General features: G+C 42.3%; 1 protein-coding gene and 1 long non-coding RNA gene across 11 annotated transcripts in view; one reads left to right on the top strand and one right to left on the bottom strand.

Moving 5' to 3' along the window:
* Positions 1-25,881, bottom strand: part of ELAVL2 (ELAV like RNA binding protein 2) — a 197,939-nt gene that overhangs the window by 110,907 nt on the left and 61,151 nt on the right. For 5 of the 10 annotated variants that reach the window (XM_068234533.1, XM_068234525.1, XM_068234536.1 and 2 more), the window contains exons 2-3: positions 17,861-17,951; positions 1,771-2,011 (exon numbers count right to left, since the gene is read on the bottom strand). In XM_068234533.1, the coding sequence (XP_068090634.1) occupies positions 1,771-2,011; positions 17,861-17,932 (313 nt within the window). In that variant the 5' untranslated portion in view covers positions 17,933-17,951. Of the gene's footprint in view, positions 1-1,770; positions 2,012-17,860; positions 17,952-20,697; positions 20,771-22,607; positions 22,669-25,881 lie in introns of those variants that run through there. The other 5 variants (XM_068234510.1, XM_068234520.1, XM_068234517.1 and 2 more) reach the window with 4 other exon arrangements.
* Positions 15,941-22,362, top strand: LOC137517581 (uncharacterized). Its single transcript, XR_011020577.1, has 2 exons — positions 15,941-16,179; positions 22,147-22,362. It is a non-coding gene; the product is annotated as an uncharacterized lncRNA (long non-coding RNA).

Raw genomic sequence — 25,881 nt, 5'->3', positions numbered from 1 at the left:
CGGGTAAAAGTTATAGCGTTTACAAACTATGGTGCAAAAAGGTGAATTTTCCCATTTTGAAGCATCTCTTGACTTTTCTGAGCACCTGTAATGTTTCATGAGGTGCTAAAATTCCAGGATAGTATAAATACCTCTCAAATAACCCCATTTTGGAAAGAAGACATCTCAATGTATTCACTGAGAGGAATAGTGAGTTCATAGAACATTTTATTTTTTGTCACACGTTAGGGGAAAATGGCACTTTGAAACAAAAATAATAAAAAAAAAAAAAAGTTTCCATTTCTGCTAACTTGTGACAAAAAAAATGAAATCTGCCACGGACTCGCCATGCCCCTCTGAATACCTTGAAGTGTCTACTTTCCAAAATGGGGTCATTTGTGGGGTGTGTTTACTGTCCTGGCATTTTCAGGGTGCTAAATTGTAAGCACCCCTGTAAAGCCTAAAGGTGCTCATTGGACTTTGGGCCCCTTAGCGCAGTTAGGCTGCAAAAAAGTGCCACACATGTGGTATTGCCGTACTCAGAAGTAGTATAATGTGTTTTAGGGCTCGTTCCCACTATCGCGAATCCGCATGCGTCCAACGCATGCGGATTCGCACATGTAATGTGAGTGGATGGAGCTGTTTCCACTCCTGCGGTGGCGTTGTGCGTTTTTTGTTGAGGAGAAAAAACGCACAAAAGAGGCAACGATTTCGCCTACGTCGGGAATCCGTGCGAATCGCCGCTAATGTATTTAATAGTAAAAACGCATGCGTTTGTTACATGCGTTTTTACCCGCGATTTCGCACCTTTTTCAATTTTATTTTGCCCTGGCAGTGTCATGGTTAATTTCGCATGGCACCGTGCCATGCGATATCGCACGTGAAATCGCGGGTAAAAACGCATGCGGAAACGCATCCGCATGCGTTTTTACAAGCGTCGGAATGCAGGCGAAATCGCGTCGCAACAGTGGAAACAAGCCCTTAGGGTGTATTTTTACACATACCCATGCTGGGTGGGCTGTGTAAGCATTTGGAAGGAAAAACCGGTGCACAGAACCGTGACAAGCAACCTTAGGAGTGCTGTAGCCCAAGTTAGGTGTCCGAACTTGTATCAAAAAGAAAAAAAGTGGGCAAGCACATCCAATGCAAAGGTTATTTATTTCACCATGTAAAAAGAAGACAAAATGGCTACAGTCCACTGATAGGAGTGCAAGTCAGTATAGGGGTCGACAGCTGTTTCACGCCAAGTGTATGTGGCGCATAAAGAAAGAGGGAATAATTGCCAACTACAGTGTTAGAGATTTAAGATCTCTAAGAATGCCGTCAGTAGGCAGAAACACTTGGGTACAAGTTCAGATCAATCTCCTCTGGGTTTTTGGGCACATTCTGCTAGGCCCGTTTTTTTCTAGGCAGTAGGGATGGTAAATATAATGCAAAAGCATTCCAAGCTGATGCAGAATTATGAAAAAGGGATCAAATTATTTGATTGGTCTATTTCCAAGCTGCAAACATGTGCATACAGTATTTGCAAAATTCCTCATTTGCTTCTCTTTGGCCATCCCTGCTAAGCAGAAAGCATCTCCCATTAAAACAAATTTCTAGAGCTGCCACATGATCAATATACAATAAGCACCATTCTTTGGATATCCTGGCTAATGAAGATTTGTTAACTGGTTAAGAAAACCTGATGGCAGTGGCCATTGTGCTCTTGACAAGTTTACTTCAAGTAAAACTAAACAGACAAACATTCAAACTTTCTCATTTATTATTCATATTTGTTCCATCGCATACCTGTTATTTTATCCCGTACCAGTTTACAGGATTCAATCTCTCCAATACTTCCAAATAAGCTTTTAAGTTCCTCCTGTGTCATGTTCTGAGGAAGGTAGTTTACTATTAAATTGGTCTTGCTGTCCTCAGTATTGCTCGAGTCCACAGGTGATGAGCAGTTGTTTATGGAGTTTGGACAATTGCCTGTGTTATTGCATGTGGGACCATTGGACAACTGTGTTTCCATGGCAGCAATTACCTGCTAACGAGAGAGGAGGGGAAAGGAGTGAGAGGAAAATGTCAGAATCTTCATTTACTGAGAAAATTGTACATCATTGAAAACACTGGCATGCACGTTCATTAACCCCCAAGTAACTGCAACTAATGTTAAACTCTACAAATCAAAAAAGTTAAAAAAAAATTCAGTCTGGGCACTAGCAGCAATGTGTACTGCAACTTAAGTTTCCCATGTCTTGACTGACAAATTGTAATGGTTATAACTTTGGGTTCTGTGCTGGCCTGAAATAAGAATTTGGCAACAAATTGATGTTCCTCTGACCTGGCAGTATCAGGCATGTACCATAGAGCCAACACTTCCTAAAGGAACTAGGGGATCCAACTATAAATCATGGGACTCCTAGCCAAATTTTAAGAAGATCATGCCCTGCTCCTTGTAATGAATCCTGTAGACTTGAGCCTCAACTTGACTTTAGCCAATAACCTAAAATAGTCCCTGACTACAATATATTAATCTCTACAACGAAAATCAAGAATTAAGTTTCCTTTAAATCATACCACACAATTTAAAAAAGTAAATTGACCAAGATGTGTTAAGTGGAGAGCACAGTGGCAAAAAGTGGGTGTGGTCAACTACAGATATTAAAGGGGTTCTTCAGAGAATGAGGAAAAAAATAAAAAGTGGTTTATGCATAAACTATTAAACATCCTTCTAAAATAGCGTAAAAAGTTTTTTTAAAAACTGAATGGTTTCATCAATACAACATGTAATGTAAACAGTGACGTTTGAAGGACTGGGAGGCTAATCCATTTGTTAGGGGTGTTTTTTTTTTTTTTACCTTCTTTTCACAACCATAACTCCTGCCTAAGTAGTTTTCAGTGGTATAACCCACTTCTAGCAGGAATCGCGGTTATAGCCCAAATGGCTGAGCTCTGCTGAGCTGCTGAATATGTGTTTACATTGTTGCTAGGCAACAAGAGGCCCTGCAGAGACTCCTTTGTGAAAGACATAAGCTGCTGGGAGAATGAATCAGTCCCATCTACACCATATGATTCTTTGTCAGATTCGATTCAATTTGATTCATTGATTCGATTCAATCTGACATGTCCAATTCATTCTCCCAGCAGCTTATGACTTTCACAAATGAGTCTGTGCACGGCCTCTGGTTGCCTAGCAACAATGTAAACACATTCAGCAGTTCAGCGGAGCTCAGTGTTAGGGCTAGAACGGCGATTCCTGCTAGAAGTGGGTTATACCACTGAAAACTACTTAGGCAGGAGTTAGGTTTGTGAAAAGTAAAAAAAACACAACCCCTAACAAATGGATTAGCCTCCCAGCCGTCATCCGTCACTATTTACATTACATGTTGTATGATGAAACCATTTTTTAAAAAAACTTTTTACACTATTTTAGAAGGAGGTTTAATAGTTTATGCATAAACCACTTTTTATTTTTTTCCTCATTCGCAAAAGAACCCCTTTAAGGGATGAGGCTTAGGCACAGGTGTTATTTAGAGCATACACTGCAATATTTTTGATGGGCAAAAATATATTGTACAGCCGGGTCCCATCAAACTTAATTCCTGCAAAACCCTCATTATGTCGTATATCTCCAATATAACCCTATCACTAAAACTCCCCTCCCCCAACCCAATAAAAATAGCTGGAATAAACCCCATGTTATTTGTCACGATTTAAAACATTGGACTTAAAAAGTTCAGTCTTAACCACTTGCCGACCGCCCACAGCCCATGGGCGGCGGCAAAGTGGATGCCTTAAGGACCGCAATACGCCTTAGGGCGTTGCGTCCTTTTCCTATGCCGGGGGAGCGATCGCGTCATTGATGACGCGCGCTTCCCCCGGCAACTGGCTCCGCCCACCCGCCGTAACATCCTGCCGGCCATACGGAAGCGCTGGCGGTATGTTAACCCCGCGATCGCCGCTACAAAGTGTATAATACACTTTGTAATGTATACAAAGTGTATTATACAGGCTGCCTCCTGCCCTGGTGGTCCCAGTGTCCGAGGGACCACCAGGGCAGGCTGCAGCCACCCTAGTCTGCACCCAAACACACTGATCAGCCCCCCCGCCCACTGATCGCCCACAGCATCCCTCAGACCCCCCCCTGCCCACCCCCCAGACCCCTGTTTGCACCCAATCACCCCCCTAATAACCCATCAATCACTCCCTGTCAACGCTATTTTTTTTTATCCCCCCCCCTGCCCCCTCCTGATCACCCCCCACCCCTCAGATTCTCCCCAGGACCCCCCCCCCCCCTGTGTACTGTATGCATCTATCCCCCCTGATAACCTGTCAATCACCCATCAATCACCCCCTGTCACTGCCACCCAACAATCAGCCCCTAACCTGCCCCTTGCGGGCAATCTGATCACCCACCCACACCAATAGATCGCCCGCAGATCCGACATCAGATCACCTCCCAAATCCATTGTTTACATCTATTCTCTCCTCTAAACACCCACTAATCACCCATCAATCACCCCCTATCACCACCTGTCACTGTTACCTATCAGATCAGACCCTAATCTGCCCCTTGCGGGCACCCAATCACCCACCCACACGCTCAGATTGCCCTCAGACCCCCCCCCCCCCTTATCAATTCACCAGTGCATTAATTACATCTGTTCTTCCCTGTAATAACCCACTGATCACCTGCCAATCACCTATCACCCATCAATCAGCCCCTGTCACTGCCACCCATCAATCAGCCCCTGTCACTGCCACCCATCAATCACCCCCTGTCACTGCCACCCATCAATCAGTCCCTAACCTGCCCCTTGCGGGCAATCTGATCACCCACCCACACCATCAAATCGCCTGCAGACCCGCAGTCAGATCACCTCCCAAGTGCATTGCATCTGTTCTCTCCTCTAAACACCCACTAATTACCCATCAACCACCCCCTGTCACTGCTACCCATCAGATTAGACCCTCATCTGCCCCTAGGGCACCTAATCACCCGCCTACACCCTCAGACCCCAGCCCTGATCACCTCGCCATTGCATTACTTGCATCTATTCCCCCCACTAATCACACCTTGAGACACCCATCAATCACCTCCTGTCACTACCTGTCACCCCCTAGCACACCTACCCATCAGATCAGGCCCTAATTTGCCCCGTGTGGGCTCCTGATCACTCGGCCAAACCCTCAGATCCCCCTCAGACCCCCTTCCGATCACCTCCCCAGTGCATTGAGTGCATCTATTTTCCCCTCTAATCACCCCCTGAGACACCCATCAATCACCTCCTGTCACCCCCCTAGCACTCCTATCTATCAGATCAGGCCCAATACAACCTGTCATCTAAAAGGCCACCCTGCTTATAACCGGTTCCACAAAATTCGGCCCCTCATAGACCACCTGTCATCAAAATTTGCAGATGCTTATACCCCTGAACAGTCATTTTGAGACATTTGGTTTCCAGACTCCTCACGGTTTTGGGCCCGTAAAATGCCAGGGCGGTATAGGAACCCCACAAGACACCCCAAGGTATTCTGTTAGGTGTATGACGAGTTCATAGAAGATTTTATTTTTTGTCAAAAGTTAGCGGAAATTTATTTTTATTGGGTTTTTTTCACAAAGTGTCATTTTTCACTAACTTGTGACTAAAAGTAAAATCTTCTATGACCTCGCCATACACCTAATGGAATACCTTGGGGTGTCTCCTTTCTAGAATGGGGTCACTTGTGGGGTTCCTATACTGCCCTGGCATTTTAGGGGCCCTAAACCGTGAGGAGTAGTCTAGAAAACAAATGCCTCAAAATGACCTGTGAATAGGACGTTGGGCCCTTTAGCGCACCTAGGCTGCAAAAAAAGTGTCACACATGTGGTATCGCCGTACTCAGGAGAAGTAGTATAATGTGTTTTGGGGTGTATTTTTACACATACCCATGCTGGGTGGGAGAAATCTCTCTGTAAATGGACAATTGTGTGTAAAAAAAATCAAACAATTGTCATGTACAGAGATATTTCTACCACCCAGCATGGGTATGTGTAAAAATACACCCCAAAACACATTATACTTCTCCTGAGTACGGCGGTACCACGTGTGGCACTTTTTTACACCCTAAGTGCGCTAAGGGGCCCAAAGTCCAATTAGTACCTTTAGGATTTCACAGGTCATTTTGCGACATTTGGTTTCAAGACTACTCCTCACGGTTTAGGGCCCCTAAAATGCCAGGGCAGTATAGGAACCCCACAAATGACCCCATTCTAGAAAGGAGACACCCAAAGGTATTCCATTAGGTGTATGGCGAGGTCATAGAAGATTTTATTTTTTGTCACAAGTTAGCGGAATATGACACTTTGTGAAGAAAAACAATTCAAATCAATTTCCGCTAACTTGTGGCAAAAAATAAAATCTTCTATGAACTCACCATACTCCTAACGGAATACCTTGGGGTGTCTTTGTAAAATGGGGTCATTAGTGGGGTTCCTATACTGCCCTGGCATTTTAGGGGCCCTAAACCGTGAGGAGTAGTCTTGAAACAAAAATGACCTGTGAAATCCTAAAGGTACTCATTGGACTTTGGGCCCTTTAGCGCAGTTAGGGTGCAAAAAAGTGCCACACATGTGGTATTGCCGTACTCGGGAGAAGTAGTATAATGTGTTTTGGGGTGTATTTTTACACATACCCATGCTGGGTGGGAGAAATACTTCTGTAAATGACAATCTTGATTTTTTTTACACACAATTGTCCATTTACAGAGTTATTTCTCCCACCCAGCATGGGTATGTGTAAAAATACACCCCAAAACACATTGTACTACTTCTCCCGAGTACGGCGATACCACATGTGTGGCACTTTTTTGCACCCTAACTGCGCTAAAGGGCCCAAAGTCCAATGAGTACCTGTAGGATTTCACAGGTCATTTTGCGGAATTTGATTTCCAGACTACTCCTCATGGTTTAGGGCCCCTAAAATGCCAGGGCAGTATAGGAACCCCACAAATGGCCCCATTTTAGAAAGAAGACACCCAAAGGTATTCCGTTAGGAGTATGGTGAGTTCATAGAAGTTTTAATTTTTTTGTCACAAGTTAGCGGAAATTGATTTTAATTGGTTTTTTTTCACAAAGTGTCATGTTCCGCTAACTTGTGACAAAAAATAAAATCTTCTATGAACTCACCATACTCCTAACGGAATACCTTGGGGTGTCTTCTTTCTAAAATGGGGTCATTTGTGGGGTTCCTATACTGCCCTGGCATTTTAGGGGCCCTAAACCATGAGGAGTAGTCTTGAAACCAAATGTCGAAAAATGACCTGTGAAATCCTAAAGGTACTCATTGGACTTTGGGCCCTTTAGCGCAGTTAGGGTGCAAAAAAGTGCCACACGTGGTATCGCCGTACTCAGGAGAAGTAGTATAATGTGTTTTGTGGTGTATTTTTACACATACCCATGCTGGGTGGGAGAAATAACTGTAAATGGACAATTGTGTGTAAAAAAAAAAATGAAAACATTGTCATTTACAGAGATATTTCTCCCACCCAGCATGGGTATGTGTAAAAATACACCCCAAAACACATTATAGTACTTCTACTGAGTATGGCAATACCACATGTGTGGCACTTTTTTGCAGCCTAACTGCGCTAAGGGGCCCAAAGTCCAATGAGCACCTTTAGGCTTTACAGGGGTGCTTACAATTTAGCACCCCCCAAAATGCCAGGACAGTGAACACACCCCACAAATGACCCCATTTTGGAAAGTAGACACTTCAAGGCATTCAGAGAGGGGCATGGTGAGTCCGTGGCAGATTTCATTTTTTTTGTCGCAAGTTAGTAGAAATGGAAACTTTTTTTTGTCACAAAGTGTCATTTTCCGCTTACTTGTGACAAAAAATAATATCTTCTATGAACTCACTATGCCTCTCAGTGAATACTTTGGGATGTCTTCTTTCCAAAATGGGGTCATTTGGGGGGTATTTATACTATCCTGGAATTCTAGCCCCTCATGAAACATGTCAGGTGGTCAGAAAAGTCATAGATGCTTGAAAATGGGAAAATTCACTTTTTGCACCATAGTTTGTAAACGCTATAACTTTTACCCAAACCAATAAATATACACTGAATGGTTTTTTTTTTAAATCAAAAACATGTTTGTCCACATTTTTCGCGCTGCATGTATACAGAAATTTTACTTTATTTGAAAAATGTCAGCAGAGAAAGTTAAAAAAATCATTTTTTTTGCCAAAATTCATGTCTTTTTTGATGAATATAATAAAAAGTAAAAATCGCAGGAGCAATCAAATAGCACCAAAAGAAAGCTTTATTAGTGACAAGAAAAGGAGCCAAAATTCATTTAGGTGGTAGGTTGTATGAGCGAGCAATAAACCGTGAAAGCTGCAGTGGTCTGAATGGAAAAAAAGTGCCTGGTCCTTAAAGAGAACCCGAGGTGGGTTTGAAGAATATTATCTGCATACAGAGGCTGGATCTGCCTATACAGACCAGCCTCTGTTGCTATCCCAAACCCCCCTAAGGTCCCCCTGCACTCTGCAATCCCTCATAAATCACAGCCACGCTGCTGACAAACAGCTTGTCAGAGCTGGCTGTGTTTATCTCTATAGTGTCAGTCTGCTGCTCTCCCCGCCTCCTGCAGAACTCCAGTCTCCGCCTGCATCCCTTCCCTCCCTGCTGATTGGGGGCAGGGACCGGAGCTATGCAGGAGGCGGGGGAGCAGCTGAGACTGACACTACAGATGTAAACACAGCCTCACAGCATGGCTGTGATTTATGAGGGATTGCAGAGTGCAGGAGGACCTTAGTGGGGTTTGGGATAGCAACAGAGGCTAGGCTGTATAGGCAGATCCAGCCTCTGTTTGCAGATAACATTCTTTAAACACACCTCGGGTTCTCTTTAAGGGGTAGAAAGACTGTGGTCCTCAAGTGGTTAAGCTACGTACACACATGCGACAACGATCGTTCGTTGTGGACGAACAAACTTGACGAAAGAACGACCTAAGTGAAGTTAGTTTTTAAAGGTGTGTAACGATCTGATCGTTAGAACAAATGTTACATCACGTAAAGAATCAATTGCGCTTGCGCATAAAAATGAGAAGTTCCATGGAGAAATAGTGAAATGCGCATGTCAAGCTTAGTACGAACGACCGTTTCCAACGATGTACTACTTTTGCAAACGATCGTCATTGGAAAGAATCCGCCACGATAGATCGTTCGTTTTTTAACGATCTAGCTCGTCCGTCGTTAGACTTAGAGAACCCGAGGTGTGTTTAAAGAATGTTATCTGCATACAGAGGCTGGATCTGCCTATACAGCCCAGCCTCTGTTGCTATCCCAAACCCCAATAAGGTCCCCCTGCACTCTGCAATCCCTCATAAATCACAGCAGTGCTGTGAGGCTGTGTTTACATCTGTAGTGTCAGTCTCAGCTGCTCCCCCGCCTCCTGCATAGCTCCGGTCCCTGCACTCGTCCCTTCCCTCCAATCAGCAGGGAGGGAAGGGATGCAGGCGGGGACTGGAGTTCTGCAGGAGGCGGGGAGAACAGCAGACTGACACTATAGCGATAAACACAGCCAGCTCTGACAAGCTGTTTGTCAGCAGCGTGGCTGTGATTTATGAGGGATTGCAGAGTGCAGGGGGACCTTAGGGGGGGTTGGGATAGCAACAGAGGCTAGGTTGTATAGGCAGATCCAGCCTCTGTATGCAGATAATATTCTTCAAACCCACCTCGGGTTCTCTTTAATGGTCGTTGGCTCCTTTTTTTTACATGGTCGTTTGAAATGATCAGGGAACGATCGTTTCAAACCACTATAGTCGCATGTGTGTACGCACCTTTACACTGCACTTTTAATAAAGACCAGCATGTCTATCCCTTGCTGGGCTGCATAAAATCCTAGTCAGTGGGGTTTGTGCAACTATTATCATTGGGGGAAGACTATAAAATACTAGAGGCTGACCTTTCAACCAAAGTGACTTTATTCTGCCCATTTCTATATAGAGGTTTTACATTTAAGTAGATATCTGTACTTCTATAGTTTTAAATTGCCTCGGTCACAATACTTCAAGGTTAGTTTATGCCCTTTTATCTAAACTGGCTTCTAGTATGAATATGTAAGTAGTGGAGGCAAACACGTGAGCTAGTATTCTCTATTGGGCACTACCCACAGTAGGAAACTCCCATAATTACAAACCAAAGGATTGACAACTAGATTGGTTATATTAAACTGGTATGAGATGTACCCATAGTTCACTATATGATTGCTAACCTAAATAAGTGCTGAAACTTGTTAGCCGAGTGCTCCTTAAAGAGACACTGAAGCGAAAAAAAAAAATGATGATATTATGATTTGTATGTGTAGTACAGCTAAGAAAAAAAAACATTAAGATCAGATACATCAGTCTAATTGTTTCCAGTACAGGAAGAGTTGAGAAACTCCAGTTATCTCTATGCAAAAAAGCTATTAAGCTCTCCGACTAACTTAGTCGTGGAGAGGGCTGTTAACTGTAAGTGAACCGTTTACTTTTCCTCTGCTAGAGGAGAGGTCATTACTTCACAGACTGCTCTGAAAGACTCATTTTGAATGCTGAGTGTTGTGTAATCTGCACATATTATAGAGTGATGCAATGTTAGAGAAAACACTATATACCTGAAAATAAAAATATGAGAATATTTTCTTTGCTGCTAATCTTCTAGTAATTATTCATAGTACACAACCAATTCATTATATCATATATATTTTTTTTCGCTTCAGTGTCTCTTTAACCTGCTGGGCGGTCTGGACGAGCTCAGCTCGTCCAGTACCGCCGGAGCCTGCCGCTCAGGCCCTGCTGGGCCGATTTGGCTCAAATAAAAAGCAGCACACGCAGCCGGCACTTTGCCAGCCGCGTGTGCTGCCTGATCGCCGCCGCTCTGCGGCGATCCGCCGCGAGCAGCGGCGAAAGAGGGTCCCCCCAGCCGCCTGAGCCCAGCGTAGCCGGAACAAAAAGTTCCGGCCAGCGCTAAGGGCTGGATCGGAGGCGGCTGACGTCAGGACGTCGGCTGACGTCGATGACGTCACTCCGCTCGTCGCTATGGCGACGATGTAAGCAAAACAAGGAAGGCCGCTCATTGCGGCCTTCCTTGTTTATTCTGGGCGCCGGAGGCGATCGGAAGAACGCCTCCGGAGCGCCCTCTAGTGGGCTTTCATGCAGCCAACTTTTAGTTGGCTGCATGAAATAGTTTTTTTTTTATTAAAAAAAAACCCTCCCGCAGCCTGCCTGGCGATCTTAATAGAACGCCAGGCAGGTTAAAGAAGTTCTTTCGCGAAAAAAGTAGGCAGTTAAAAAATGTGACAGAGGACAGGTTTTGGGCCAGTCCATCTTTTTAAGGGGGATTCTCAGGGTTTTCTTTGTTTTCAACAGCATTTCCTGAACAACCGTTGCACAATCTAACTGACATAATAGTGTGCAAGTGATTAGGGAGGCCGGCTGGTATCTTGCTATTTTGGCAGTTAAACTGTTGTTCAGGAAATGCTGTTGAAAACAAAGAAAGCCCTGAGAAATCCCCCTTAAAAAGATGGACTGGCCCAAAACCTGTCATCTGTCACATTTTTTAACTGCCTACTTTTTTCGCGAAAGAACCCCTTTAAGGAGATAAGGAGAACACCCCCTTCCCAAACTTTATACAACATTCTGCAAAATTTTCCAATAGGCGGCCAACAAAGATCTTGAAGAAAAAGAAAAAAATGTTTTTCAACAGATTACAAAACAGCTCAGCTAAAAAAAAATAAAAAAAAAAATCCAATCATGCAGATTTTATAATTTTCATGTTTGCCACATATTAGGGTAGAATGTCTACATTCCTCGTCTGATCTGAGTGCTGGATCAGTCCTGCCCAATGCCTAGGCAGGACTGATTAAGAACCCTTAGGGCCCGTTCAGATCACAAATGCGGATGGCCATGCGTGCGGAACGCGTGCAGACCGCAACGCGTACGAACGCATGGCCATTCGCGTTTGTGTGCGTTGCGTGGCTGATCCCATCACTGAAAAGTGAATGGGACAGCCACGCGTTTTAGCAAAATCTGCGTGCAGCATGCGTTCCCGGACCGCACAGGTCCGGAACGCATGCAGTGTGAACATCAGACATTGCACTCTATGCAATGTCTGATGTCGTGCGTATCGGCGACCTGCACGCGTTTCCAAAATGCGGCTGGAAACGCGTGCAGTGTGAACGGGCCCTTAATCAGTCGATTGTTGGCTGAAACTTTCATCAGCCGGACAATTTTTGTGTACATACCTTAAGCCTTAACCACTTTACCCCCCACGCGTACGAATTTCTCCGTCCCTTATTCCATCCTTTAACCCCCAGGGACGGAGAAATCCCTACTTTACGCGCTCCCGCCGCTGCCCGCGCTCCCTCTAGCACACACTCCTGCCGCAAACACGCCGCCCAATGAACGGGAAAATCCATTCCCGTTCGTTGATTTAAGCCCCACAATGATCCGCTGCTGCTCCACTGAGCAGTGCCATCATTGTGAGAAAAAAAACAAACTCTCAGCCTCCTAGTGCTTCCTGCAAGCGTCCGGAAGGACGCTTGCAGGTCGCATTAAACAAAAAAAGTTACTGTGGCCAAATTGTAAAACTACACCCTAAAGCATGTTTTACATACAAATAAACTAGTTTTACACAAAAAATTAACTCCTTACCTCCCACACTCCAATTTTTTTTTTATTTTTTTTGTAATTAAAAAAAAAAAAATTACAATTAAAAAAAAAACATAAATAGTTACCTTAGGGACTGAACTTTTTAAATATTTATGTCAAGAGGGTATAACACTTACTTTATAAACTATGGGCTTGTAATTAGGGATGGACACAAAACTGAAAAAATATGCACCTTTATTTCCAATTAAAATATTGGCGCCAAACATTGTGATAGGGACATAATTTAAACGGTTTTATAACCGGGACAAATAGGCAAATACATTTAATGGGTTTTAATTACAGTAGCATGCATTATTTAAAAACTATAAAGGCCGAAAACTGAAAAATAATAAAAAAAATTCCCACATTTTTTCCTATTTTCCCATTAAAACACATTTAGAATAAAATAATTCTTGGCATAATGTCCCACCTAAAGAAAGCCTAATTGGTGGCGAAAAAAACAACATATAGTTCATTTCATTGCGATAAGTATTGATAAAGTTATAGACGAATAAATGGAAGGAGCGCTGAAAGGTGAAAATTGCTCTGGTAGTCAAGGGGTAAAACCCCTCAGTTGGGAAGTGGTTAATATCCGAATAAAGTTGCCACCTATGGAAGAGAAGTTGGGATCTGATCATCCACCGTAAATAAATTATCAGCACATAAATTAATAGTTATGCCACAAAGTTATAGCTTCTTTTCACTTGTCAGACTGATGTAAAGGCTATTTGGTGTGCATTACTGTACACTGTTCTTTGCCATAATGCCTGATGTCCAAAACATTATGCACAAGTAGGATTACACTTGATGCTGCAAAACAAAATTTTCAGTATTTGCTTATGTTCAGGTGGCAAAAACAGCATCCTAAGCCAACATTCAAGTGAACAGCTGCTCTAGGCTAAAATGGCATTGCTCAGCTATAGGACCATCTGCTCTGAATAAAATGACACTTGTATATACAAGTTAAACACCGTAATGAATATTCCTTTAGATCCTTCCTGTAGATGGGGGAAAAAGAAAAAAAAAAACAAAACAAAAAAAACCAACAAAACTTGACAGTGTACAGACAGAATTTGAAAAACCCCTTTAAAGGCAATGTATCTGATTAAATAATTTGCATTTAAAGTAATATAGTGAACTTCATAAAACACACACAAATGGTCAGAGACCATACCAAAATATAGCTAAAGTCAAAGTGTAAATCAAAGACTAGTCACTGACAGTTTAAAGCATAGTGTCACACAATCTTCCTCTGTTTAGTGGAAATGAACCAGAAAATTCTGCATGCTGTTGTCCCTATAGCCCACAAGTGGATCCTTTGCTCCAATTATAATTCTAGTAGGTATCCTGACAACCTTTCTGAATTTAACGGAAGGGTGGGTTACATTTAGTTAGGATACGGTCAGTGGAAAATTCCTTCCTAAAAGCTGATGGGATAAAAACTATCCTATAGAAACCCGAAGTAAAAAAAAATATGACCAGCATTTAAGAATTGGTCACAAAACTATCTGAAGTGCTTGGAGAAAAGGGGGGGGGAGGGGGGGGGAGAGAGAGTTTACAGATAATGGCAGTTGGTGCTATCTGGTCTCTCATGTCTGCTAGTAGTAAAGAGGATTACGTGCAGGTTGATTGTGGAGCAAACAATATTAACAAATTACATGGCGATTTTTTCTCTATTTTTTACATCTCACTTTTCCCCCCTTTTCGCTACAGTTTCTTTTTAAGTCCCAGTTTACATACAACTCTCCATTCAGCTTTCAAGAATGATTTGCCACTGGTGAGGTTACAACCATTCTAAAACTACAATGAATGGTAAGGAGGACATTTTCATAATAAGCTATTCATGTTTCCTGTAGTTCAGCTGCCTGTAGGACAATTTTGAGGTTTGTTCAGTGTTGCTTTTAAAGCTTCCTCAGCAAAACATTTTTTAGTTGTGCGATGTTTGTAGGGTTCAATGACTTTCAGGTTGCTATTCCTGGGAAAGATTTCCTTCATGTCTATCGCTGATACTTTTGAAAGGGAGAGAAAGCAAGTGGGGTTGTCCAAGCACATCCAAAGGTGGACTAAAAATGTGGACTTTCACTACAGAGAGATGGACGAAGGTAAGTAAAAGTCCACTTTTTCATCCCAGTTCAGTTCAGTGCCTTAAAGGGATACTGTAGGGGGGGGGTCGCGGGAAAATGAGCTGAACTTACCCGGGGCTTCTACTGGTCCCCCGCAGACATCCTGTGTTGGCGCAGCCACTCACTGATGCTCCGGCCCCGCCTCCAGTTCACTTCTGGAATTTCTGACTTTAAAGTCAGAAAACCACTGCGCCTGCACGCCTGTGTCCTCGCTCCCGCTGATGTCACCAGGAGTGTACTGCGCAGACACAGACCATACTGGGCCTGCGCTGTGCGCTCTTGACATCAGCGGGATCAAGGACACGGCAACGCAGGCGCAGTGGTTTTCAGACTTTAAAGTCTGAAATTCCAGAAGTGAACCGGAGGCGGGGCCGGAGCATCGGTGAGTGGCTGCGCCAACACAGGATGTCTGCGGGGGACCGTTAGAAGCCCCGGGTAAGTTCAACTCATTTTCCCCTGACCCCCCTACAGTATCCCTTTAACGTCTTCCGGAAGTCCCTAGTTGAAATGTACACCCAGTTTGTGTGTCTGCTTAAGCCTGCCAGAGCACAGATTTCAACTTCCCAGCCATGCAGTCACACCATTCTTATCACTCCCACCAATCCAGAGAAGCTGCAGCCCACTCACTTTGCTGTTACAGTGACAGCAGTGCTCTGTATCCTGGTCAGATGCCAATTGTATTGGCTCCTGACCCCATGGATTACTGTGAGCCAATCATAGTAATCTTGCTAAACCAAGGAAAACATGGCTCTGGTCCTTAAACCACCACTATTGCGAAATAATAGGCAGTTACAAATCTGACAGATCCGACAGATTTTGAGCCAGTCCATCTTTTCATTAGGAATTCTCAGGGTTTTGTTCTTTGTTTTCAACAGCATTTCCTGTACAGCAGTTGCAAAGTCTAATGGTGACCATACCTGGTACAATTTTTTCATACCATCTTACCATTTCTATGTAATATAAAGGGACTGCCTAAATTATCCTTTCAGTATATTCACTTAATTTACCCTTATACTACATAGAAATGGTAAGATTGTATGAAAAAATTGTACCATGTACGGCCACTATAACTGACAAAATAGTGTGCAAGTGAGTAGGGAGGCTGGCTGGTACGCATCTTATTATTTTGGCAGTTAAACTGCTGTTCAGGAAATGCTCTTGAAAACAAAGGACACCCTGAAAACCAAAAATGCACCTGGTCCTGAAAAGGTTAAAGTCCACCTAAACAGATATGAAGGCTGCCATATTAATTTCCTTTTAAACAATACCAGTTGCCTGGCAATCCTGCTGATCTTTACTATGTCACAGTTTAGGATATTTCACCTCCTTTCTATCCTCTGGACAAAGTGAATACAACTGGAATTGGCTGAAGAACAATAGCGTTTTTTGTATATGCACCCAACTCGGACACAGGTACTGCAAAATGAACTGCACCTACAAATCAGGGCAAATTACAATGGCCAAAACTTAAAGGGGCACTACAGCGAAAAACTGTAAAATTTAAAATATGTGCAAACTATACAAATAAGTATATTTTTTCCAGAGTAAAATGAGCCATAAATTACTTTTCTCCTATAATGCTATCACTTACAGTAGGTAGTAGAAATCTGAGAGAAGTGACAGGCTTTGGACTAGTCCATCTCTTCATAGGGGATTCTCAGCAAGGCTTTTATTCTTTATAAAGATATTCCCGAAAAAGGATTTCACCTTGAAGGGTTTTTAAAAATAATGAAAACTTATTTCCTTTTTCTATGGGAAGGTGTATAATAGGGTATTTGGATGTGGTTTTACTTTTTGGCCACAAGATGGAGATACAGAGTTAGTGTGTTCTAAAAATAGAAACAGAACCAAGTGTTTGTATTTGTTTACATCTGTGTAAATACAGGGACAGATTCTCGTGCAGGGGGAGGTGAAAAGGTTATAATGCTGGCCAGCTTCCCTGCTCGCTACACAGTTTTTTGGCAGTTGGACAGAGCAACTGCCATTCACTAAGTGCTTTTGAAAATAAATATATCCCTGAGAATCCCCTATAAAGAGATGGACTAGTCCAAAACCTGTCACTTCTGTTTGATTTCTACTTCCTACTGTAAGTGACAGCAACATAGGAGAAAAGTAATTTATGGCTCATTTTACTCTGGAAAAAATGTACTTCTTATTTGTATATGTTTGCACATATTTTACATTTTACAGTTTTTACGCTGTAGAGCCCCTTTTTAAAGGACCACTGTTGCCAAAATCTTAAAATTTAAAATATATGTAAACGCATACAAATAAGTAGTATGTTTCTTCCAGAGTAAAGTGAGCCATAAATTACTTTTCTCCTCTGTTGCTGTCACTTACAGTAAGTAGTAGAAATCTGACATTACTGACAGGTTTTGGGCTAGTCCCTCTCTCCATGGGGGATTCTCAACATGATGACCTTTATTCTTTATAAAGACACTCCCTGAAAAAAAAAATGGGCAGCTTCCCTGCTCACTTTTTTGGCAGTTGAACAGAGCAACTGCTATTCACTAAGTGCTTTGAAAATAAAGAAAACCCTGAGAACTTCCCATGAGGAAATGGGCTAGTCCAAAACCTGTCGGTTCTGTCAGATTTATACTCCCTACTGTAAGTGACAACATGGAAGATAAGTCATTTATGGCTCATTTTACACTGGGAGAAAGGTACTTATTTGTATGCATTCACATGTATTTTAAGTTTGAAGATTTTTGAGACAGTGGTCCTTTAAACCTCATATTTGCAGCCCTGTGTATGGCATTAGCTGTAGTCAAAATTCAATAGAAAAAAATATATACCTATATCAAACGCAGCTATGTTTGACAAAGACCTGGTTTTAAACTAGCTTCTGCATTTTGTACAGCAAGGCAAGAAAACCCCACAATTTTAGTACAAACTTAATGCGCCCAACGTTCTACATAACTGAATGTGTGTCACTACCTTTAAACTGGTAATGGGTAAGTCCATACAACTGGATAGAGGGATCATTTAAGCTGTTCAATGTAGGGATGTTCAATCAGATTTAATTTTGGTATGGCCTCTACATATGGAAAGACTATAGAAATTCAAGGAAAAAAAAAAAAAAAGTCCCACAGACCCCAGTCCAAGGCTCTGCTGCCCACGAACCACTTCTAAGCAGAGAAGCCACATCACACAGTCTGACTGCCATGTTAGTTTGGAGTTGCCGTCTGAAATATGGACACAAAAGCACTACGTTAGATTGAGAAAATACAAAATAATTAGAATTACAGTAACCCTTTTGAAGGTTGTACACAGGAAACACTCAACCTTTGTTTTATATATCTGCAGATCTAGCTTTGGAAAAGGTTAACTCCAGCCAAAACGTATTTTGAATCAAATGTGCCCCTCTCTATTTTGGAGACTTCCCCAACAGGAATTAATGAGCAGTGGGAAATTTGGCATACATATATTAAAGGGACTCCGAGCAACTCTCATGGGCATGCCTTTAAAGAGAAACTCCGACCAAGAATTGAACTTTATCCCAATCAGTAGCTGATACCCACTTTTACATGAAAAATATAATGATTTTCACAAACAGACCATCAGGGGGCGCTGTATGACTGATTTTGTGCTGAAACCCCTCCCACAAGAGGCTCTGGTACCGTACGGTACTCTGGGCAAACTGCCACAATGTAACAATGACACACACAGGAAATGGCTGTTTATAGCTGTCTGTTAAAGCCAGAACAGCTACATAATCTGCCCACAGTAACAATGTCACCATGTAATACATGTCAGAATGTGAATCTGGGAGAGGAAAGATTTTACAATGAGCAAACTCTGACTAAATCATGTATACATAATTATTGTAAAAATTAAGCACCTTTTTATATTAAATTATTTTCACTGGAGTTCCTCTTTAAGCCAGACTGCCAACAAAGTCGTGCTATGACCCCTCTGGAGGAGCCCCTGGCAATGGCCATGCGTGTCACTTCCTCTTCCTACTTCATTCAGTGAAGACAGGGTTGACCCGGAAGTTATAACACAGCCAAGATGGCAGCCGCAATTTTTAAATTGAAATCGAACGAAAACTATTTGGTGTAGAACAGCAATTCAGATATCAAATAAAGGAGAGCACAAGTTACAGAAAGGTATGCATCTTTAAGTACTTTGCAGTACTGCTCGGAGTCTAAAGGTTCGTATAGACGTACGATAAAGATCGTTCGTTACGAACGATTCGTGACGTTTACACGATATTCAAATTAGACGGAAAAGATCGTTCGTAATGAGCGATTGTGTACACACGTGAACGATATAAGTATAAAGTACTGAATGACGAACGATTAAAAAATGCATGCGCAAACGGAAGTGACGTTATGACAGGCAATAAGAACATGCGTTATCGGACGATCTTTGTACACACTGCAACGATTGAACGATTATCTTTCGAAAAAATCCGCCGGGTTGGATCGGTCGGATTGAACGATAACGGTCGTTATCGTCCCCAAAAACGATCGTTGGAAAATTTGGAGCGCACGATTATCGGCCCAATTGTCGTTATCGTTCGTTTTTGAACGATCGTTATCGTACGTGTGTACTCAGCTTTAAAGGCATACCAATGAGAGGTGCTCTGAGTCCCTTTAAGCTACCAGAAAATGTGGGTGCAAGGTAAAGCCGAAAAAACTGCTCCCACTGCGCCTGCAAAAGTCCCAGCAGTGTTCATTATTTTCATTCTTATTACCCCTCCATGTCACCGTGGACAGTGGGGAAAGACATAATTCGGCTTCCAGCTATAGCTGGCGGCCGAATTGCCCTGTTTTTAATGGTAATTTGTTCTCAGTATTGAAGACACCCAAATTACTGTCTGAGCGCCGCTTTAGCCGTATTCTCCATTACAGCCTATAGAGGCTCTGGCTATGCCAAAATCTCTGGCACGGATTTTACATGATTCTGGGAATTTGACCCCATCAGATTATAAACCCATGCTTAGGAGAATTTGCCTCACTTTCAATTAACTCTTGGATACAAAGTTTTAAAGGACAACCAAGGTGACATGTGACATGAGATAGACGTGTATGTACAGTGCCAGCATACAAATAACTAAGCGGTGTTCCTTTCTTTCTCTGTCTTAAAGAGACTCCGTAACAAAAATTGCATCCTGTTTTTTATCATCCTACAAGTTCCAAAAGCTATTCTAATGTGTTCTGGCTTACTGCAGCACTTTGTACTATCACAGTCTCTGTAATAAATCAATGTATCTTTCCCTTGTCAGACTTGTCAGCCTATGTCTGGAAGGCTGCCAAGTTCTTCAGTGTTGTGGTTCTGCTATGCACTCCCCCCTCAGGGGGGAAAGAAACACACAAATGATCTCTTGAGATTCAAAAGGAAGGCTGTATACAGCCTGCTTGTGTATGGATGTATTTTCTATGTGTGGACATACTGTACATCAACCTACTTCCTGTTTTGGTGGCCATTTTGTTTGTTTATAAACAAACTTTTTAAAACTGTTTTTAACCACTTTTAATGCGGCGGGGAGCGGCGAAATTGTGACAGAGGGGAATAGGAGATGTCCCCTAACGCACTGGTATGTTTACTTTTGTGCGATTTTAACAATACAGATTCTCTTTAAAGAGTTAAAAATCAGGTATGCAAGTGACAGTTTCTGTCTGGGTCGGGACCGGGTCATACGGGGTCAGACTATAGCATAACTCTCACTGATTAGTAATTAGACAAAATATTTTCCTGCCAGTAAATGGCTTCTGAGAGCAGGAAAGAGATAAAAAGGGCCAATAATTCATAGATTTGAGCTCTGGCATACTTCAATGAAGGGGTCTTTGAGCAGAGACCATGAAGCCGAAACTGAAACTAGATTTATATATAAAATAAAACTGTGGGATATCAAAAAAAAAAAAAAAAAAGTCATTTTTAGGAGGAGGATAGATGCAATTGTTCTTCTCATCAGTTGATTTTCACCTCGGAAGTCCTGTCAGAGAATTTTCCATCATGGAGTTATCAGGAAGGACAGCCTGACCATAGTATAGCAATTCTGCACAACAAAGGAAAAAAAAAAAAAGTTTTGGCTGGAGCTGGATTTTAGTTTTATTACAGAAAGTTCTACCAGTAGGGTTTTTGACCAACAAACATGCAAAGTTAAATTATGCACAATTTACCCATGTAACAAGGTAAGAAACATTATTGCATCCATCTTCCAATTTTCATCCTGGATGTTTTAAATTTAAACTTTATTCCTGTTGAGTCACCCATTCAAAGCAACTATTCTGAATGTGTTCATGCATAAACATGAGTAAAAACACGGTACAACACTTTACTGCTTCTACTATGCATAACCATGTGGCTGTTAAAGGGAACTCAAAGTGAGAGACATATGGAGGCTGCCATATTTATTTCCTTTTAAACAATGCACATCGCATGGCTGTCCTGTTGATCTTGTGCCACTAATATTTTTAGCTCTGGACTCTGAACAAGCCTGCTGATCAAATCTGACAAAATTAGCTGCATGCTCGTTTCAGGTGTGCGATTCAGACACTACTAACCAAAAATATCAGCAGGACTGGCAGGCAACTGTTAAGGAAATAAATATGGCAGCCTCCATGTCTCTCCCCTCGGGTTCCTTTTAAACACACTGCTCAAACCCAGTGAAGTAAGGGATGAGTTTAGCTTAGATTGTGCAACATACACATGTAAGGATACATGTAATTAGAAACTTTCATAACCACTTCAGTTTATCTCCCAAGGTACAGATGAACTAAAAAACAAAAACAAACGAGTATAGAACATCTAACACGGCAGACAAAGGAAGGGAGCAGGTCAATGTTGGGACGCATGCATTTCACCCCAATCACAAACAATTGTTTTGGGCAATGAAACTTAGCACATTTATTCAGCGGTCAATAGAAAACACTCCTATGCTCCCTTTACATTTCCAGCAGATACACACAGAAGAGACAAAAGCAGGCCTGCTGATTAAACTGCTTGGCATGTAAACACATACACCCATAGTTCCGAAGGCGGTTTTTGTACAACGGTTTATGGTCAAAACAAGTTTTGTAACAAAACTTTTAAACCATGCAGCTAAAATTAAAAACAGTGCAAACATAACAGTTTAATTCCAGTTACAGAAATGGGGACTGTGCAAGTAAGCTGGCTGCACAGGACTGGATAACCTGAAATGCTTGTCGGGTCACGTTTTCTAGCACCAACCCAATTGCACAACGCAACTGTACAGGTATGCCATTGAACTGCTTGATGCAGTGTCCAGGTATACATCATGGCTTTTGATTGAATTAATCACCACTGAACTTTGGAAGCGGAGCATTGTAACATTTTAGGGCTGTGTACACTCCTGCAAGACTTATTTTGTTTTGAAATAAACCGCTGTTCAGACACAGTTTTCTTCTCTAGGAACTTATACAGTTTAGCTTCTGGCCGAGCAGAGTGATCTACTCCGTGGAGAGGGAGAAATAAGCGCACTTCACAACAGGAAGTTCCATTGAAGTTACCACAGGGAGAAGATAGCAGGAACAGCGACTTGATCAGGCAGAGTGCTACAGGAAAGGCCAGCGGTGTCTGAGGAATACACACTAGACAAAACCATCAAGAAAGATTTTGGCTGACAAATCTAGTGTACGCAGCTTTATTAGCATTTGCAATAGCGGATGAGATCTCTTTTCAAGCTTTTATTACATTGTATAGATATTACCCAATGCAAAGGGCAAAACTCCACCCAGTAACACCTGCAGAGGCGGATCAATACAGGAGTATTTTGTTTATGGGGGGGGGGGGGGGGTGTCTGTGTAAAAAAGGAAGAGGAAGAAGAAGAAGAAGAAGCATGGGAAGGGTGTTAACACACAGCCCAAACATACCAGAGCTCCAGACAGGGTCTTCATTTCTTAGAGCTCCTGCCTTTTCTGCGGCATCCTCTGTAGGCTCCCAAACATGTCACCTGCCACACATCAGAAGCCGTACTGACAATACAGCAGAACAGGCAGCATCTGTAAGAAGTGCAGAAGACAGCGTCTGCATCTCTGCTATTTGCATGTTTAAAAAAAAAAAAAAAAAAAAAAATACTGAATCATACAAAATGTAAAAATGTGGAATAATCACGTGTGGACTTCACATGGATTAATGTGAACACTGCTGTAAACAGAATGTTAAGTGAAATTGAAAGTAGCCAGTTACTTACCTGGGGCTTTTCCAACCCCCTAAAGTCCTCCTGGTCCCTCCCTGTCATTCCATGGTACTCTGTTCCCCCAGTGTCCCCCTATGTAAGCTGACAATTGCTCAGCCTGACCCATTCCTGCCTAAATCAGTAACAATTATGTCTGCAATTACCGCTGGCTTATTTCTTACTTCACCACTAAGTGTTTGTTTTCCCCCCTTTGGACCAGAGCAATTTTCACATGTCAGCGCTCCTCCATTTCATTTGCCAATAATTTTATCACTACTTATCCTTGGTGGTGGCAAAACAAGATATAGACCATTCAGTTGTGATTTCACTCGGTGGACATTTTGCTAAGATTTTATTTTAAAAGCATTTTAACAGGAATAGTTTTAAACAATGACATTTCTATAGCGCTTTTTTCTCCCATAGGACTCAAAGCACTTAGGCTCTTTCAGATTCAGTAATTGGTAGTAGTATCCGCTGTAGGCAGTACAAGTCCTTGTTTAATATAATACATGCTACTGTAATTAAAACCCATGTATTTTATTTGCCCATTTGTCCTAGTTATTACACATTTTAAATTATGTCCCCAATGCAATGTATGGCGACAATATTTTATTTGGAAATTAAGGTGTATTTTTTCAGTTTTGCGTCCGTCACTAATTACAAGCTCTTATTTGCAAAAACAGTAATAGACACTCATGACAAAAATAGTTTAGTCCTTAAGGTAACTAGTTATGTGTTTTTTTTTAATTAAAAAAAAAAAAGTTTTGTTTTGGGTAACTATAGGATGGGAGTTAAGGGATTCATTAATAGGGTATTTTATGTATTATTTTTTTTAATGGCATGTACGTAGGTGTAATTTTACTCTTTGGCCACTAGGTCCCTCCAACTTTATTCCTAATGTTTACGGTGTTCTGCATACATGTGTTACAGGAAGTAATGCGTATGCTTTAATTTCACTTTTATCAATTACCACCGGCATCTTATTGATGTCAGTGCTCACAGACACTTTGATCAGTGAATGGGAACTCTGTTCCCATTCACTGATCTGTGAACTAACGGGCAGCGGTACCTATATCTATGCCCCTGAAACTTTAGGTGAAGTCTTGTGGCCGTAGATATACTGTCCCCGGACAAGAAGTAGTTAAACTAGCCAGATCAGGTTTGCTCCTTCCTGGATAGCACTGAAAGTATGTGTACAGGGGACTCTAAACTGTTAGGGCCTGTTTCCACTACACGCAGATTGGATGCAGACAAACTGACTCCAATGAATGACTATGGGCCTGTTTCCACTAAACACGATTTTTCCATAGATATTAATTGAAGTCAGTTTTTCTGCATCCAATCTGCGTGTAGTGGAAACAGGCCCTTACTAAGAGGTAACAGAGTTTACCCAATTTAGTTATTTCTAGGTGAAGTAGATAAGGTAAGGTGTGTGCATGAGTGCGTGTCACATCCCCTGCTACCAGCATTTACCTAAAAGTATCCACACCAAGCATGCAGCCACTCAGCACAGAGTAGGCACGAACGATTTTAGGAAAAAATTGAATTGAGCGATTTCTATCCCAAATCACGATTGATTCAATTTACGATCTCCTTCAAATCCAGCTTTGTTCCCCTCTGTGCCTCTCTGTCCCCCTCTGGGTCTCTCTCTGTGCTCCCTCTGTCCCCCAAGCTGCAGCTGTCCTGGGCATACCTTCCAGCACAAGTCCAGCGATGCCCGTCTATCCACTTCACCTCCTGCAGGCTCTAATGCATGACATACTTCCTGTATGTCATGTGACAGGAACCAGGAACTATGCCATGCACAAGTGCTGGCAGACAGCGAGATAGGATGGAAAGCGTGCGACTCCTGTCAGAAGGTATGTCCAACACCGCCGATGCTGCGGGCTACACGCGCTGAAACTTGGGGGAAGTTTGAAGCAGTTTCTTCAAACTCCCACCATCAAACTTCCCCCATGTGGAAATAACGTAATAGCAGAAATTGCCACTTTGACAATTTCAAAATTGTGAGCTTGGTGATTTCGATTTAAATTCGATTTATCTTTCAGGCCTAGCACACAGCCTAATTTCACCTCCACCCAGAAGCATCCAGCATAATTTATCCCACCCATTAACACCCAGCAATCACATTCTGCAGGTGTCCTAGGAAAACATTATCAATTGCGGGGAGACCTGGGAGCCAGTGAGCCGGCTCTGGGGCACTGAGCAATTGGCTAGTTTGCACCTTATAGAAAACACCAGCCCTGTATTTTCCCGTCCAGACCCATCTGGCTAATTTTCATGCCACCTGGCTGGGAACAAATTTCTGGGGAGAACACTGACTACTCACCTGCTATGTATCACCTATACTATTGTAAGGGGGATTCCAAGCAACACATCTAAGGGGAATTCATGGCTACCTAAACTATCAAAGGGGGGGTTCTTGGCTCCCGATATCTAAGGGGGTCTCCTGGCTAACTGTACAATCTATTGTCAAATTATATGAAGTTTGCTTGGCACCAACATATGGGAAATGAGAAGGTGGTTTTCTAGTCTGAGGTGGTATAACGGAATATAAAATTTGATGTGGACTGGAATATGATGAGAGGGATGAAGAAGATTTGCTGGTCAAGGGCCAAAGGCCAAGGCAACCCCCCCAGCAAGTTTAATTTTATGCCCTTAAATTTTTAATTAGATTGATGTCGGAGATTTGCTGTGGATTGCTATATAGAAATTGTTAAATGGGGATAGGTGCTGTGTTGGGGGTGTTACTACTCTTTCCAAAGGATGGTGGCAGACAATTATTTTTGTGGGAAAGTATAAAACTCTTCATCGGCAATTTGTCACATCTTACCAAGCCAAGGTTTTCTGCAAAACCAACTGCCAAAGTTGTATGTCCATCTGAAGCATGGTGTAACTATTGCGGAATTATCTCCGTGGTCAGTGCACAGGATGCGCGCCGACACTACGGAAATCCCCCACAAGCATAT

This window comes from Hyperolius riggenbachi, chromosome 1, assembly GCF_040937935.1.
Source record: "Hyperolius riggenbachi isolate aHypRig1 chromosome 1, aHypRig1.pri, whole genome shotgun sequence".
NCBI lineage: Eukaryota > Metazoa > Chordata > Amphibia > Anura > Hyperoliidae > Hyperolius > Hyperolius riggenbachi.
The sequence above is the reverse complement of the archived record's forward strand: the minus strand, read 5'-3'. Positions and strand labels throughout refer to the sequence as shown.